Genomic DNA, 16,700 nt, shown 5'->3' on the forward strand with positions numbered 1-16,700 from the left:
CGCATGGTACTAAGCAATAATACAGGATGTCCAAGTTAGCTGTCCGTGACTACTCCCTTCCCTGACCTAAAGATATTAGGTTCAAGTTAATGCTGGAGACTCTTCAGGCAATTGCCCAACTGCCCCCAGGTAATAAGCGATTCCTTCTCCCATTTTCTAACCTCTAGTCAAACAGGCTTTTAAAAATCCTGTGCCGAGGTACCTGGGTGGCTCAGTCGGTTAAGCATCCTACTCTTGGGTTTGGCTCAGGTCCTGATCTCATGGCTCCTAGGATCAAACCCTGCTTCAGGCTCCGCGCTCAGTGGGAGTCCACTTGGATATTCTCTCCCTCTGTCCCTTCCCCGCCCCCCGCCCCTCTCTCTCAAATACATAAATCTTTTAAAAAATAAATAAAAATTAAAATCCTGTGCTGGTTATTTCTACCCTCTACTCTGTGATGGCCAGTAACTAAAGCATCCCATCTCTATAAAATGAATACACTTTCCAGATGCTACCCATTGTAAGATTCTACTATATGGAAAGGGCAGTCATGTTTGCAAGTAGTTAAAAATTACCTTACTCTCCTTTGGTACCATCTATCCCCAATCCCAAAAACTACCTTAGAGATCTACTTTGAACATAAAATTGTTTTCTGCTGTTTTTCTTTATATTTCCTTTAGGAAATATATCTTCTATCTACAGATTATATCTTTATAATACACATTGGCTTGTAGAATCGTAGGAAAAAGTAACAGATATTCATAGGAAAAAGCTAACAAGATATTAGCAGACTGAGATTCTTGACATCCTAGATCAATGCCAAACATGAGATTATAGCTGGTGCCTGACATATATAAGTACTCAATAAACTGTAGTTCAAATAACAGAAACCAATGAGTATAGCTGTGCACAATAGGGAATTTATTATAAGAATAACAGAGTGTCGGGGCGCCTGGGTGGCTCAGTTGCTTAAGCGTCTGCCTTCTGCTCAGGTCATGATCCCAGGGTTCTGGGATCGAGCCCCATATCAGGCTCCCTGCTCCGCGGGAAGCCTGCTTCTCTCTCTCCTGCTCCCCCTGCTTGTGCTCTCTCTGTCAAATAAATAAATAAATCTTAAAAAAAAAAAGAATAACGAAGTGTCTTCTAGAAACCCATAGGCAGGAATGCAGCCAATTTTGGGATGCCCACCCTGCCCGTGCTGCTGTTTGTATATGTGCCCCCATTCGCTCACCTACTATGTGTCAGGCACAGTGTTTGTGGCTAGACCACAATAGGAAACACAAACTGATCCACCTTTTTACAGCATAAGTCCCAGGGCTTACAGTCTAGTAGAGAGAGACAAATCAAGTTATGACACAAGTAAATATACAAATGCAACTGTGGTGATGCTGGGAAGGGCAGGTACATGGTGCTGAGTGTGTAAAGAAGGACCTGACCTACTTAGGGAGGTCAGGAAAGGCTTTCTGAGGAAGTGATTGCTGAGCAGCGATCTAAGTGTAAGCAAGCAATAACAAGACATTGGGGAAAGGGAAGAGCTTTCCAGGTATGGAGAAGAGTAAAGGCCTCTTGGCAGGAGGGAGGCATGGCAAGGCACCAGGGCTGGAGCTCCCACGGCTGGAAAGCAGATTAGGTGACCTGCCCAAGATCACGATATAACCAGGGTCAAAGCACAGGGATTTTTGCCCAGATCTGCACAACTCCTCAGCTATTTTCATTCCCCTGCCAAGCCACCCTAACCAGCAAACATCGTCTTCTTTCCACTCAAAACTATGCTTAGGGATAGAGGTCCATCAATTAATGCTCACTCCCAAGGAAGAAAAATCACCAAGTAGAACATGAAAAAGAAAAGCAAAGACTTGAGCCAAGGAAACCCAAGACCTTGCCACAGAATCCAGTTTGTTGTCTTTATTGAGTGTGACCAGTCTGGGACTGGGAAGTCTTAGGGAAGATCTATGTCAGGAGTACTCAGAAGTGTGGTCCCTGGACCAACAAAAGCAGCAGCAACGTCTCCTGGGAACTTAGTACAATTGCGAATTCTCGGGCCCAACCAGAGACCTGTGAGTCAGAAACTTGGGAGGAGGGGGACCCAGCAATCTGTATTTTAACCAGCAAGACGCCCTGCAGGGGCTTCTCCCACACACACAGTGGTCGACACCTGGGCTTCCCAAACCTGTCAGACCACATTCATCACCTCACCTGGGGAACTTGTTAAAATATTCCTGAGCTACATCCTAATATCAACAAAACCCAGAATCTCAGGGTAGGAACTTATATTCAGATGATCAGCCTGGTTTGGGAGTCACTGGTTGTTGATACCAAATAATAGTGACTGACATGGTGAAAAATTAAATTTTCAAATGCCATTTTCCTTGCTAGGGAATTAAGGGCTATGAATACCACAGGCTCTGTAAGTCTGACTCAGTACATAATTTGATTGATACCTTTTTATTTTGACTTGATACTTCTTCTTATTTTGATGGTTTTTGATGACGGTCCCCCATCTCACAGTTTCCTATCATCACATCCACCAAACACCGTATGAGATCTTATAATTATAAGTGCCTACCAAATTCAAACCTTGTGATTTTAGTTGTGGTCTAAAACCTGCTCTTGAAAATGTCCCCAAAGAAGCACCCAGCCTTGGAATACAAATATGTATCTAATTCAGAACTTTTTCTTTTTCCTGCTTCTGCAAGGAAGTAGATGTTCTATCACAATGATTCAGCATTGTTTTAAATATATATGCACAAATAAATATGGGAGGAATTTGAGCCAATATTATGTCGAAAAACAAAAACCAGAAAATACTTTCAGAGCTGAAAGAACAGATATTATCATAGATTCATTTTAAAGATTTTTGTTTCTTTTTTATTTATTTGACAGAGAGAGAAACAGCATGAGAGGGGATAGGGTCAGAGGGAGAAGCAGGCTCCCCGCTGAGCTGGAGCCAGATGTGGGACTCGATCCCGGGACTCCGGGATCATGACCTGAGCCGAAGGCAGTCGCTTAACCGACTGAGCCACCCAGGCGCCCCATAGATTCATTTTAAAGCAGTAGCATTTTCAAGAATTTTCCCATTTTGGAAGTCTTACATATTCTGGGATTTATGCAGCTCAGCTGCGAATAATACTGACTGGTCTACTGTAGGTAATTTTACATGTTCTCAGACAAGGTAATAATATGTGACTTCCTTCCCTCAAGATGTAAGAAGGCCACAGTCCAGTGAGAAAGGGCCAAAAATAACCGGTGGTCACTGTGACATAAAAAAAGGCTCCAGTTATTGGTTATCTTCAGATAGTTTAGTGGTTAGAGGCAGCTATCTTTGTATAAAATCAAAATTTGGGGAGTGGCTGCCGCTACCACTCCTGGAAGACATGGCAACAATGTCAGTAGTTTTGAAGACATGGAAAAGAGCATGGGGAGAAAACACGGCCTTGATTAAATAGCTGCCCCTTACAGTATTAAAAAGGAACCACTGTGAAATTATATAATAATAATGGATTACTTCCTATTACATGGTATCATCTTCAAAAAAAGAAAAACAGAAACCCTTCTATAGAGCACAAATACTAGAAGGCGGTATCAAGAAGGTAAACCATTTTACCTGTAAAAATAAAGGGATTAGAACAGCAAAAAAGTTTAAGTTCCTCTTCTACAGTTTTATAGAATAAGGAATTAAAAAAGTAACAGATGCCTAACTCATGCTATATGCAAAACAGATTAAAGATTCAAAATATAATATGACAAAAGTATTAGAAGAAAAAAATATATATATTTTAGGATGACACAAAGCCGCGAAGCCATCAAAGTAATAGAATGAATTTCCCCCCAAATAAAAATACTAGCAAGAGACTGCAGTATTTAACAAAAGATTGAGATCCATAAAGTGTGTGTACAAATCAGAAAGAAAAAAACAAGCAACTAACAGGAAAATAAAGATTTAGAACACGCAATTCACAGAATGCAATGGCCAAAAAAAAAAAACATAGGAAAAATGGTTGGCCTCACTAGTGATGTAGGAAAGACATTACGGTTCACAGCTGAGGCCAAGAAAGAATTCTTGAGACATCTTTGGTGCAAAAAGGTGATTTTATGAAAGCATGGGGACAGGACCCGTGGGCAGGAAGAGCTGCACTGGGGTCATGAGGAGCGGCCCGTTATATACTTTCAAGTTGGGAGGGGGTTAGGGATAGCATAGGTCTCTAAGGAATTTGGAAGCAAGGTTTCCAGGACCTTGAGGAGACTAGCTATTGTTGGGGAAAGGTTCACTTATTACTGTCTAATAAAACCTTCGTCATGAGACCCTTCAGATGTATATCGATGGGCCACATGCTTGGGGGGTGATTGCCAACACGTATCTTGGGGGGTTTAGAGATAAAGGAAATTTCTAAAGGAATTTTTATATATTAAAATAGACTTACAGGATCTTGGCGGGGGAGGGGGGGTCGGGTTAGGATTGCCTTTGGCCCTTTTAGCAAAGTGTTAACATTGAGGCAGTTGAGTCCCTACAGGAAGGTCATTCTGCCTGTTTCAAGGACTTGTCAGTGGGCTGTAGGTAGTAAGGAAATTTAATAATTTTTCTTCTTTGTTTCCCACATCAACTAGTGTCAGGAAAATGCAAAAAAAGATGCCATTCTCTCACCCGACCAAAATAACAAAATTACTGTATTTGCTGTTTTGGGACGTTCTTGTCCCTCAACAAGGTTTTCTAAACATAACGTGTGTTCCATGTGAAAGGTCCAACACTTAGGACCTACTACTACTGCTCTGGACTGACAGCTGCTGACAGGACCGCCTTCCGGGGTAGGAGTATTCGAAGGAAAGGCACACCTCCCCAGCCCACGCCACGTGGGATCACCTAGTCCTTCTCTTAGAGTCTCGAATCCTCTTCAGGCCCCTGAACAGACAACAGACCCATTGAACTCTGAGGAAATGTTTAAAAAAATTTTTTTTAACTTTTAAGTCCTTAAGTCTTACAACACCCTGGCACATTTCATGCATCAGCAAAACCAGTAAAAAGATCTGTGATACGTTCGTAAGGACATGGATAAAAAGAAACTCTTGTGAACTTGTCAAAGAATAATTTTCAAAAGTTGGAAACAACACAGTAAACACAGGTCAAAAGATTTCTTTAACTTATTACCAAAGGATCCCAAAGGATGATAAAAGACGATACTGGAAGAGAATGCAGGAGTAAGATTACAAAGTCAAATGATTAATGTCCTACAAAGCTAAACAACTATGACCTCCTTTCTCCTAGAGAAAATGAACAGGTCACACTACCAAATAAAAAATCATTTGCAGCTTATCAGTATTGTACAAGTTAACATCAGCCTTACAGAGTCTGGGCCCTAATCAGTCAGTCAAACAAAAAGGGTTAGTTAACCATTAGGTGGATTTGTTAGATACTTGCTCTAGTACAGTGACTTTCCGAACATTTTGGTCTTAGGACTCCTTCACACTCTTAAAAATTACTGAGATCTCCAAGAGCTTTTGTTTATGTGGGTTATATTTATTAATATACATAGCATTAGAAATTAAAACAAAATTTAAGCATACTGATGCACTTAAAAACAACAAACCATTTACATATTAACATAAATAACATTTTTTTAATTTCTATTTTCTAACACAAAAAAATAGTAGTGAGCTGAGTGGCATCATTTTAAAGTTTTCCAGATCACTGGCATTTCAAAATAATAATTTACTGATGACATTAATTCAATAATTACAAGGTTACAAAGACTGTAACAGGCAAAACCAAAGATAGCTAGTAAGAGTACTGAGAACAACCTGAGTTAAGCTCTAAAACCTCATGTATGTTTATCCTCAACCTACCACTTTAGAAAATTCTAGACAACACAAGAAAAGCCATGGACACTTCTCATGAGCTGTCATAGTGATGACAGCATCACATATCATATAGCTTCTGGAAAACTATCCATTCATAAAAGAATGAGTGTGAAAAAGGCAAATAATGTCCTAGAATTATGAAAATAGTTTGAATTTCACAGGTCCCCTGAAGGGTCCTGGGACACACTTTGAGAACCACTGTTCTTGTGTGACCCTGAAAGGGCATACAGGAATCTATTTTCCTTATTTCAAGTTTCAGTATGTTTTCTAAATGTATTTTTATTTTTTATTTTATTATTTATTTATTTGAGAGAGAGAGAATGAGAGACAGAGCATGAGAGGGAGGAGGGTCACAGGGAGAAGAGGGAGAAGCAGACTCCCTACTGAGCAGGGAGCCCGATGATGCGGGGGCTCGATCCTGGGATTCCAGGATCGTGACCTGAGCTGAAGGCAGTGGCTTAACCAACTGAGCCACCCAGGCACCCCCTTCTAAACATATTTTTAATAAGAATGTAATTTGATATAGCCTTTTAAAGGCCATTTGACCTTTGAGCCCAAGACTCCTGCAGAAATATTCATAGATAAACATACACACACACAGAGTGTATATCATTGTAAATTAAGCAGTAGTCTCATTAACAATAGAGAAAAATTGGAAACAAATTTCCCCATAGGGGAATGATTTAAAAAGTGAAAGCATATATATGCATACATGCATACATTTACATATATACATAAATATTCATGACATACTGTCAAGTGAAAAATTTGCAAAGCAATATCTATATCTATGATATCATTAATCATAATTAAATAAATCATAATTAAAAATTATCTATGATAATTTTTCTATTTAAAAACAAAATTTATATGAGCATATTTAGATATTTGTAAATATATGTATCTTAAAAGTCTGGAAATACACACCAAACTGTTAACAGTGGTATCTCTGGGTAATCTGATGAGAAGAGGATAAGGCAAAACAAACCTCACTTTTTTATTTTTATTTTTTTTATTTATTTATTTATTTTATTTATTTATTTGACAGAGAGAGAGATAGCGAGAGCAGAAACACAAGCAGGGGGAGTGGGAGAGGGAGAAGCAGGCTTCCTGTTGAGCAGGGAGCCCGATGTGGGACTCGATCCCAGGACCCTGGGATCATGACCTGAGCCGAAGGCAGACGCTTAACGACTGAGCCACCCAGGCGCCCCTCACTTTTTTATTTTATATACTACTGGATTATTTGAATTTTTACAATGAGCGTATTACTCTCGTCATAAAAAAACAACAACAAAATGAACAACAAGGTAACTGAGAGACATGCAATGTGGTATCCTGAACTCAATCATCAAAAAGGACATGATGGAGGACTGGAGAAACACAAATAAAGCCTACAGTTTAGCTTTACAAATTCAATAAAAACAGAAAAATAACCAGAAAAACATATAGATGCTATATGTTTGCAAATACTAGACCCAGGAAATGGTGGTATTGCCCTCGAATAGTCAGATAAAGACAGCCGGAAACCACAATATGGAAACCCTCACTCAACCTATGAAAAGTTCCGAAGTGAAGACATTATAGGTTGTCCTGGGGGTGCACAAAGACACATTCCAGTCAAATGGTACAAAAGATCAACAGAAGACCCCGAAAGGGTTGCAAACCGTAGCCACAGGGTTTCATAGGGTGCACTGCACTGCGGGACACAGTCTAAGGCAACAGTGATCAAGAACGGAAATTTCAACTCAGGTATGTTCTGAATATCTGTCTTCTCTATTACTCCATGTACTCACATTTACTGGTTTTCTCTTCTCCCAGTTTTGAAATAATCATCGTTTCCTATGCCACTCCCAAGAAGTCCACAGCTATGCTAACAGGAGACTGTTCTGGAACAAGTCTGTCCTCCGAAGCTCCCGCTTCCACTATAGTCGAAGTGGCTTCTCCTCTCCCAGAGTGACCATTCAGTCCATTTCAGCCTTGTGTATCAGGCAAATCGTTACTGGGCAAAGTCAGCAGGGCAACTTTCAAATGCTTACTAAATATGTGGCAAAAGCCCCGGCCCTGGTCTATGCCTTCAGCAGGGCTTTCCTATCTTCCTCTGCCTCAAAACCGTAGCAGTGGTGAGCTCTACTGTGCCTGACACTGCCATTTTAGCATTTAAAATGAAGATACGTAGTCCATTTCAGAATTTAAATGTCTGCTTTTTCATGGAAAAGAGGAAGGTGACAATAGTAGTAAATACAATAAGCAAATTGAGCAAATTTTAAATCTGTCCAAAATATATTTCTCCAATCTGGCACTTGTGATATATAAACAAGGTACAAAATGAAATACACAGAATGATCTCAACTATGTTATCTTAATAAGTGACAGAAACTTCCTCTGTCTGATTGGACAGTAGATGGGCTTAAGGAATTATTAATTTTAAAGATATGGTGGGCATTTTTTTAAGTCCTTACCTTCTAGAGATATATAATGAAATATATAGGAATAAAATAATAGGATGCCTGAGGGATGCCTGGGTGGCTCAGTCATTAAGCGTCTGCCTTTGGCTCAGGTCATGATAACCCAGGGCCCTGGGATCGAGACCCACATCGGGCTCCCTGCTCGGCGGGAAGCCTGCTTCTCCCTCTGCCCCTCCCCCTGCTTGTGTTCCCTCTCTCGCTGTGTCTCTGTCTGTCAAATAAATAAATAAAATCTTGAAAAAAAAAAAAAGGATGCCTGGGCATTTGCTTCAAAATAATCTCAGATGGGGTGGGGAGGGATAGGTGAGGTGTGGATGAAAATAAGACTGGCCACTATCAGATGATAAAGTATTGAAGCTGCATGACAGTTGGGAAGACGGGTGTCACTGCATTACTCTCTACACTTTTACATAGATTTGACATTTTCCAAAATGAAATGCTTTTTAAAAAGCCATAAACAGGAAATGGGGTGCTTGGGTAGCTCAGTCAGTTAAGCGTCTGAGACCCACATTGGGCTCTCTGCTCAGCAGAGAGTCTGCTTCTACCTCTCCCCCTGCTCCTGCTCTCCCTTTCTCTCTCTCTCACAAATAAATAAGATCTTTAAAAAAGGAAAAGCCATGAAAAGGAGAAATTTTTTTAGAGGCTTACTCTAAAACTGAGGAATATGACGAATGAAGAAATTAAAAGTCTAGATTAAAACAGTGGACTACCCCTCTCCTTATGCTCCAAATTCCTTGAAATGGTATTTTTTTAAAAAGAACTGGAGATTTACTACAGGGAGGGAGTACTAAATAAAGGGTAATATTGGGCTGTCAGTGGTTTTGAGAAACTCTTAAGTTCCTCACAGTGGTTCTTAAAATGTGGTCCTCCAGACAAACCTCATCAGCATCACCTGTAAACTTGTTAGAAATGGAAATTCACAGGCCACAGCCCAACCTCCTTATTTATAATCTTTAGGGGTAGGGCCCTGCAATCTGGATTTAACAAGCCCTTCAGGTGATTCTGATGTCCACTGAAGTTGGGGAACCACTGCAAAGCTGATCAGACTGACAAAAAACAAGAGTGGAGAGCCTCAGCCCCAACCAGCCCAGGAGACAACAATCAAAAAGGTAAAAGCAAACCCAAGGATACCCTGAATCAACAAGTGACAGAAAGGTGGGGGCCTCCAGCTGCAACTGTCAAGTCTTAACCTTGCCCACCTCCAAAACCAAGTGGTTGGTGGGAGTGGGAGAGTTCTGCCCTGGAGAGAAGAGCTCTATCCTCAGAATCAGGCCGTCTCTGTATTTTGGCAAAGAGAGAGACGGTGACTCTCCAGTGATGGGGGTGAGGATGGGACAAGAGCCTGGATCTCTTGCCCAGTCCATATCCATGTATTCTAAAAAGACTGAGTGAACAAGCCCCCTTTTCTCAGTCAAGGTAAAAGTCTTTTAGAGAAAAGAAGGCTGATACCAATGTGGGGAAAATCCACATCCACAATACCAATACATTAATGAAGTGAATCTCTTTCATGTAGAAGAATGATCCTTTAAAGACAACAAATAGTGGTAAAGATAATTAGTAAATTGAACAAATTAAAACAGTTGGCAATACAGAACATGAGTAATTGAAGGAATAGAAAATAATGTGAAAATTCCAATTGATATCCCCAGAAATGTAAGGGTACCACATCTATGAATAAAGCAACGAGACCAAGAAAGCAATCTTGAACATTTAAAAACAAATTACTAAACTTAAAATGAAATAGAAAAGCTAAAATACTAATGTAATGGACATGCCTGAAGAGGGAATCAGTGATCTGGACAATAACATCTGAAAAAGTCTTCCAGAACAGAGCAAAAAGACCAAGAAAAAATATAAATGTCCAGTGACAGAGGATCAAGGCAAGAGGTCCTACACTCACTCAGTAAGAGTTCCAGAAAAATGAAACCGATAAAATGGAAAGTCATTAAAGAAATCATTTTAGAAACTGTCCTTCATCCAAGAATGGTACAATTCTTCAGAGTGAAAGGACCATGGGGTATGACAAATTCCCACATACCTACACACACAATGGTAAAACTTTTAGGACTCAAAGCATAAAAAGAAAACCCAGAAGTTTTTCAATAAACCTGAAAAAACAGGGTTTTATCAATAAATAAAAAGAGAAGGTGAGAGAATCAGATTGGTGTCTGGTTTTTAAATCAGCAATACTGGATGCTAGCAAACCATCATGTTAGGGTTTCAAAATTCTGAAGGGAAAGGATTTTGAACCTAACACCCTAAACTCAATTTAAAAAAAATTCAAGTGGAGGATTCAACTTGATGATTAATTGATGATATGCTGCAGTAAACCAAAAAACTAACCTTGAAAGAAAAAGCAGTGAGAAGGAAACAGTTAAAACTTACAGTTGTCTAAATAACTACACATACTGTTAAAACACACACAAACATATACACCAAGATAGCAGAGATTAATCTGAAACAAATCTCACACGATTACACCAGAAGGAGAAGTCTGGGTGGGTAAGTGCAAGAATGCTAACGGAGAAGAGTGGAAGATACAGCCACTGTATCTGCAAACTCAGAGAAAAGAATAACCACTAAAGGAAGAGCAATAGGTTTAATTCTTTCCAAAGCACTAGGAAGAAAAACTAAGAGAAAAAACAATACTCAATCATGCTGCTGAAATGCTGAAGTAAGATACAAAATAAGATGGCAGGGACAGTCCAAACATTTCAACAATTTCAATTAATATAAATGGATTAAATTCCCCAGAGACTACTACACTGAACTCCCAAAAAGCTGTTTTGACTACATTAACTGGGGGAAATAGGTCAATGCAGAGAGTACTGAGGACAAATAAGAGTATTTCACAGTTATAAAAGGCACAACTCACCATGAGTCATCATATAATGCTCTTTCACATTCAGAAATCAATCCATTATATGAACAGTAAGACAGGAATGTAGACTATATGAACAATTAACAAGCTAAATTTAAAAAACTTTGTATCCAAGAATAGGCACCCCTCCCCCCAAAAACACTCACAGAGTATTTACAAATATTGACCATGTATTCCATAAAGTAGAAACCACATGGGCTGTATTCTAGGTGCTTAGAAATTTTAAACACACTTGAAAAATTCCTGGGTTAAATATAAAGGCAACTGAATCTGAAATTATCCACTTAGAAACAAAAAATAAATTAAAATATTAAAATATTAAAATATATAAATATATATTTATATATAAATAAAATATAAAATATAATTTATATTATATAATGTAGAATTATATATTATCATATAATATTATATAATTCTAAAATATAAAATACATATAAACATATTTAAAAATATGAAATAAATAAAAAAATTAAAAAACAGTCACCAGAGCTCAAGACTGCCAGACATAGCCAAGGCAGTACTCAGAAGAGCATTTTCAGTCTTAAATACGTTTATTAGAAAGCAAGAGAAACTGAAAATAAAACTTTTTGCACAATGCACTTTAAAGCAGTGATTGTGAACATTCCTGGAGTTACAGGGGTCTGTGAAAGCAGCCTAGGAGTCTGAATTCCTTTATGTATTTAAAGTCTATGGAATTTGCATGCCAACCTACGATAAAACTACAGACTAAATTATATTTTAGAGTACCAACCCAGTTTTGTAACACTGGTTACTTCATCCTGATGAGATGAATTGGTGTAAGAGTCACAGCTATGAATAATATAAAAATTAAACTGAGTTCCTTAAAGTCAGGCAAGGCCTCATTCATTTTTATATTTTCAATCCATGCTTACAATGGCGGCACATAAGTAAGCACTCAACAGTGTTATATAAACTGAATTAAGTAATATGCTGCACAGATAATTTTCTAAAACATGGGATTCACTGGAGGCGGAAAATGAAACAGAATAAGAAGGTCTGTATGGTGGTTACAAAGTTGGGAAACACTGACCTAAATATGAATTTTGATCTCAGGTCTGTAGTATCATAGTGTTACATGCCAGGTGCTCTAGGATTCTGGATAGGATCTTACAAACATACAGGAGCAAGAGGTCTTTCTTCAGGGCCACCATCAGCTTTCTTGCCTTTTTCTTGCAGGCAAGATTCATGGACTTCAATAATCACAATGTCAGATAAAGTCAATTTTTCAACTACAAGAGACTAATTTTTAAAAACCCCATCAAAAGGGGAGGGCTCCAGCTCTAGCTAGCACAAGTGACTAGAACATAAGATCAAAATCTCTGGTATTAAAGGACTCAAAAAGATCTATTTATTTAAAACATTTAAAAAGGGTTCAATTAATATGCTCATAGGATGAATTTTAATTAAATCTTAAAACTGGTTTTAAGGTTTTATATTATTTCACAAACTACTGTTTTGACTATAAATTAGATGGACTTCATCAAGTCCAAGTAACATGCTTTATATAGTTTTCAACAGAAAAATTAAAAAGGTCCAATTCTGAACCATACCAAAAAGAAGCACTTTCAGTGAATCTAAACATACACAAAGGCCCATCTATATTAATATTCCAAACATTCAATATTTGAAATACTTATTTAGTGCCAATAGGTGAATTTCAAAATGTCCTTTGAAATAAACAGGGAAGTTTTAAAATTTAAATTTTAAATTTCAAGACCTTCTGAGTATATTAATTTGATATGGTTTATTTTTAAAATAATCCCAGGGCACCTGGGTGGCTCAGTCAGTTAAGCGGCTGCCTTCAGCTCAGGTCATGATCCCAGGGTCCTGGGATCGAGCCCCTCATCGGGCTCCCTGCTCAGGGGAGAGCCTGATTCTCCCTCTCCCTCCGGATGCTGCTCTGCTTACTTGTGCTCTCTCTCTCTCTCTTAAATAAATGAATAAAAATCTTTAAATTAAAAAAAAAAATAATAATCCCCCTTGCTACAGTTAAAGAATGATTCTTGCTCTCCTGCATTAAAAACAAAATGACTGTACTTCTCTCCCTAACCTACACTTTTGCTCAGCTGAATGTAACATTTTTTTAAAACTTTTTTCTTTACTACTAAACCAGAATCTTCAATTCTTAACTGTCCCCAGAGCAGATTTCCTTACCTGACAGCAATACATACAATTAAATATAAATAAAAAAATATAATTCTGCCAGCAAATACTATGCACAACCTCAACAATACAGACACAGTCTTAAAAAATCAGTTATGTATTTATTTGCATAGATTCAAAGGAAAGAATTAAAAATCCAACATAATATCCCATGAGGTCTACAATTTAATTACTAATCCAGTTTTTTGTTTTTTAAAAAGGTTTTCCTCCACTAACGTTAAGATGGGACTATTTCACATGAGTGCTGAAACATCAAATACTTATACATCTTTAGTTTTTGGAGAATTAGTATTAAGTCCAAAAAAGTCCTTTTTGATGATGTACCGAACACACTGCAGAATCACATTTCTTTCATGTCGAATGTCTGGAGCTAAAAGCTAAAAAATAATAAATAAAATGATTAGCTGGTAAATAAAATATATCCAAAAAACACAATCTAAAATATTATATGTGTCTTCCCCATATAAAGAACACAAAACAATAAAGATATATATATATATTTATATACTTATAATATAATTTATAATAAATTTGTAATATAATACCTATTTAAATAGATACTATATTTAAATTATTTTGTTAAAAAAATAATGTAAGAACATTTCCTTTTAACTTATACCAAGACTATCTAGCTTTTTAAACAGCACAAATGTTCACATTTGGGGTCCTCTCTAGGAGTATCTAACAAAGGACAGGAAATATAGGTTTAAAAGTCTGCAATTCTTTAATCTATAAATCATGTCAAAGAGGACCCTCCTAAACCCAAACCTACAAACAGTACAGAAACTGATAAGCAGATGTAGTAAATATAATAATGATGAAACCAGCAGTAAAAAAATCTCAACATTCCTGGACTTTCACAACTTCTCATTTTTGTGCTTATTGTAATTGAAGGAAATCTAAAAATCCCTGGTATTTAGAAGAAATACACAACCAAGGAATCATACGTGATTTGCCAAAAAGGATAAGATCACTCAATTTATTTTCTGATGTCATTAGTGTAGTTTAGAAACATTACAAAGGAATGAACGTTCAGTGAAGAGATAATTTAATTTACCACTTACAAGTATTTTAAAAATGCAATTTACTTTATATAAGCACTGAAATTTACAAAATAGTCCATTTCAGATCAATTTAAACAAGAAGCAACTGTGTCTGCATGTAAGACCTCAAAGAGTGTAGCCACAGAATACTTTAGCTATAGCATAAACACTTAGCTGACAGGGCAAAAACAACTTTCACACACATTGTCAATAGTTCTACAACTCTAGTAAAAATTTTGGAATATTTTCTATTACTTTTAGCATGAAAGAACTGGATCTTTGAACAGCCTCATGTCCATTACCTAGAATCAAAAGATGTGCTGCTTCCTCTTTTAAAACTTGAAGAAACAGAGTTTTCAGCACATCATGCTAAGAATAAAGCCAATAATGCACAAAATAAACACATAAAAACCTCTTTCTCCCTTCAGTCTGCCTTTGTATTTAGTTGTGATTTCAATGGAAACTTTAAAAACGTCAGTACACCTCAATACATATTTCCTTACCAATCAGTTAAATCTATAGATTCATTTTCAGCAGTTTTGAAAAGTGTAACTATTCCACATTTATTGAACATCAGCTGTATTCCAAATGCAGCTTCAAAATTAAGATACACAAATGAGTCTTCAAGGAGCAAATGTCTCTGGTAAACTTTAAAAACATGCATGTATAAACCCATGCAGAAACCCAGTGGCTCTATCTTCATCATCTGAGAAGAACACAAAGATTAGAATGTAAAGAAAAATCATTTACCATTTCCAGGAGATATGGATGGTGTGTCCTTGGTTCAAATAACGTTTGATAGTTGTGATAATCTTTTTTTCTCTTAGGGTTTGTCTTTTTAAAACTTTTCTTTTTGCTCTCATACTTTCTAGCAGTCACTTTAACACTGGGACTTGGTCTCTTAGGAGTATTGCTATGAAGAACCTCATCCTCCACCAGAAGGTCTGCTTCAGTCTTAATGGGAGTTTCTAAATGTAATGAGAAACAAATACAAAGATAACAACAAAAAACAGGTAAACTTCTAAAAATAACCAAAAAAGCCATAATACTGGCTACTTATTAATAAAAACTAGGCATTTTCAACGTAGTATGATATTTTTCAAATCGGAAATATAACTGCCAAGAACTGAAGAGATTACCACAAAGAGTTACAGAAACTGATCTCTATGAAGGAAATAATACCAGACGGAAACTTCACAAAGGAATGAAGAGTGTCAGAAATAGTCAATATGTGGATAAATACAAAAGACACTTTTTCTGACTAGTCTAAGCAAAAATAGTAACAATGTATGTGGGATTCATAACATCTGTAAGAAAACCTGGGAACAATAGCACAAAGGAAGGGAAGAGGAGAGTGTAAGTATATTGCTATAAAATTCTTAAATCCTATACAAAGTGGTATAATATCACTGAAAGTATACTGTGAAAAGCTGAAGTTGCATACTATAAACTCTAGATAGACCAACTCCTAAAAAGTAAAACAAAGAGATTCAATCAATCTCCATATTTGCACTGCCCTAATAATAAGGCAGCACAAATCCAAAGGCAGGAAAAGAAGGAAAACAGAACAAAAAGGTGAGACAAAAAGAAACAATCCTTATAAATAATTACAATATATATAAATAGTTTAAACATCCCACTTAAAAGGGTGAGTGGTCAGACTGGGGTAGGGTGGTGGGGAACAACAAGACCAACTACATACCAACTACATAATGTCTACAAGAAACCAACTTTAAATTGTAGGCAGTTCTTGCTTTCACAAACAGAACTGAGATTAAATCTCAGTTACCAAGGAAGTACAAAGCAAGGACTGCCTGTGACCAGTCACAGGTTAAAAGTAAAAGGAGGAAAGAAAATACCATGCACACAGCAATCATAAAAAAGCTGGATTGGCTATACAAAGGAGACTTCAGAACAGGGACTATCACCAGGGACAAAGAAGGACAGTTCATAACAATAAAGAAATCAATTCATCAAGAAAGCAAAACAGTAACACCTAATAACAGAGTTTCACTATACATGTAGCAAAAGCTCACAGAGCTGAAACAAGAAATAGACAAATCCATTATTAAGGTTGGAGACTTTTAACACTCTGCTCTCAGTAACTGAAGAACAATTAAATAGAAAATGAGCAGGGAGGGGCGCCTGGGTGGCTGAGTCATTAAGCGTCTGTCTTTGGCTCAGGTCATGGTCCCAGGGTCCTGGGATTGAGCACCGCATCAGGTTCCCTGCTTAGCGGGAAGCCTGCTTCTCCCTCTGCCACTCCCCCTGCTTGTGTTCCCTCTCTCACTG

The 16,700-nt window shown here is 37.5% G+C and overlaps 1 protein-coding gene across 1 annotated transcript in view; it reads right to left on the minus strand.

Annotated features, from left to right (window-relative positions):
- Positions 1-11,780: 11,780 nt before the first annotated feature.
- NUFIP1 (nuclear FMR1 interacting protein 1) overlaps positions 11,781-16,700 on the minus strand; it is a 49,587-nt gene continuing 44,667 nt past the window's right edge. Inside the window, exons 9-10 of the mRNA XM_045869482.3 lie at positions 15,159-15,376; positions 11,781-13,742 (exon numbers count right to left, since the gene is read on the minus strand). Of these exons, the coding sequence (XP_045725438.1) occupies positions 13,626-13,742; positions 15,159-15,376 (335 nt within the window). The 3' untranslated portion in view covers positions 11,781-13,625. The remainder of the gene's footprint in view (positions 13,743-15,158; positions 15,377-16,700) is intronic.

Source organism: Mirounga angustirostris, unplaced genomic scaffold (assembly GCF_029215605.1).
Source record: "Mirounga angustirostris isolate CCGP_5_RB_7025 unplaced genomic scaffold, mMirAng1.0.hap1 SCAF_3, whole genome shotgun sequence".
Taxonomy (NCBI): Eukaryota; Metazoa; Chordata; class Mammalia; order Carnivora; family Phocidae; genus Mirounga; species Mirounga angustirostris.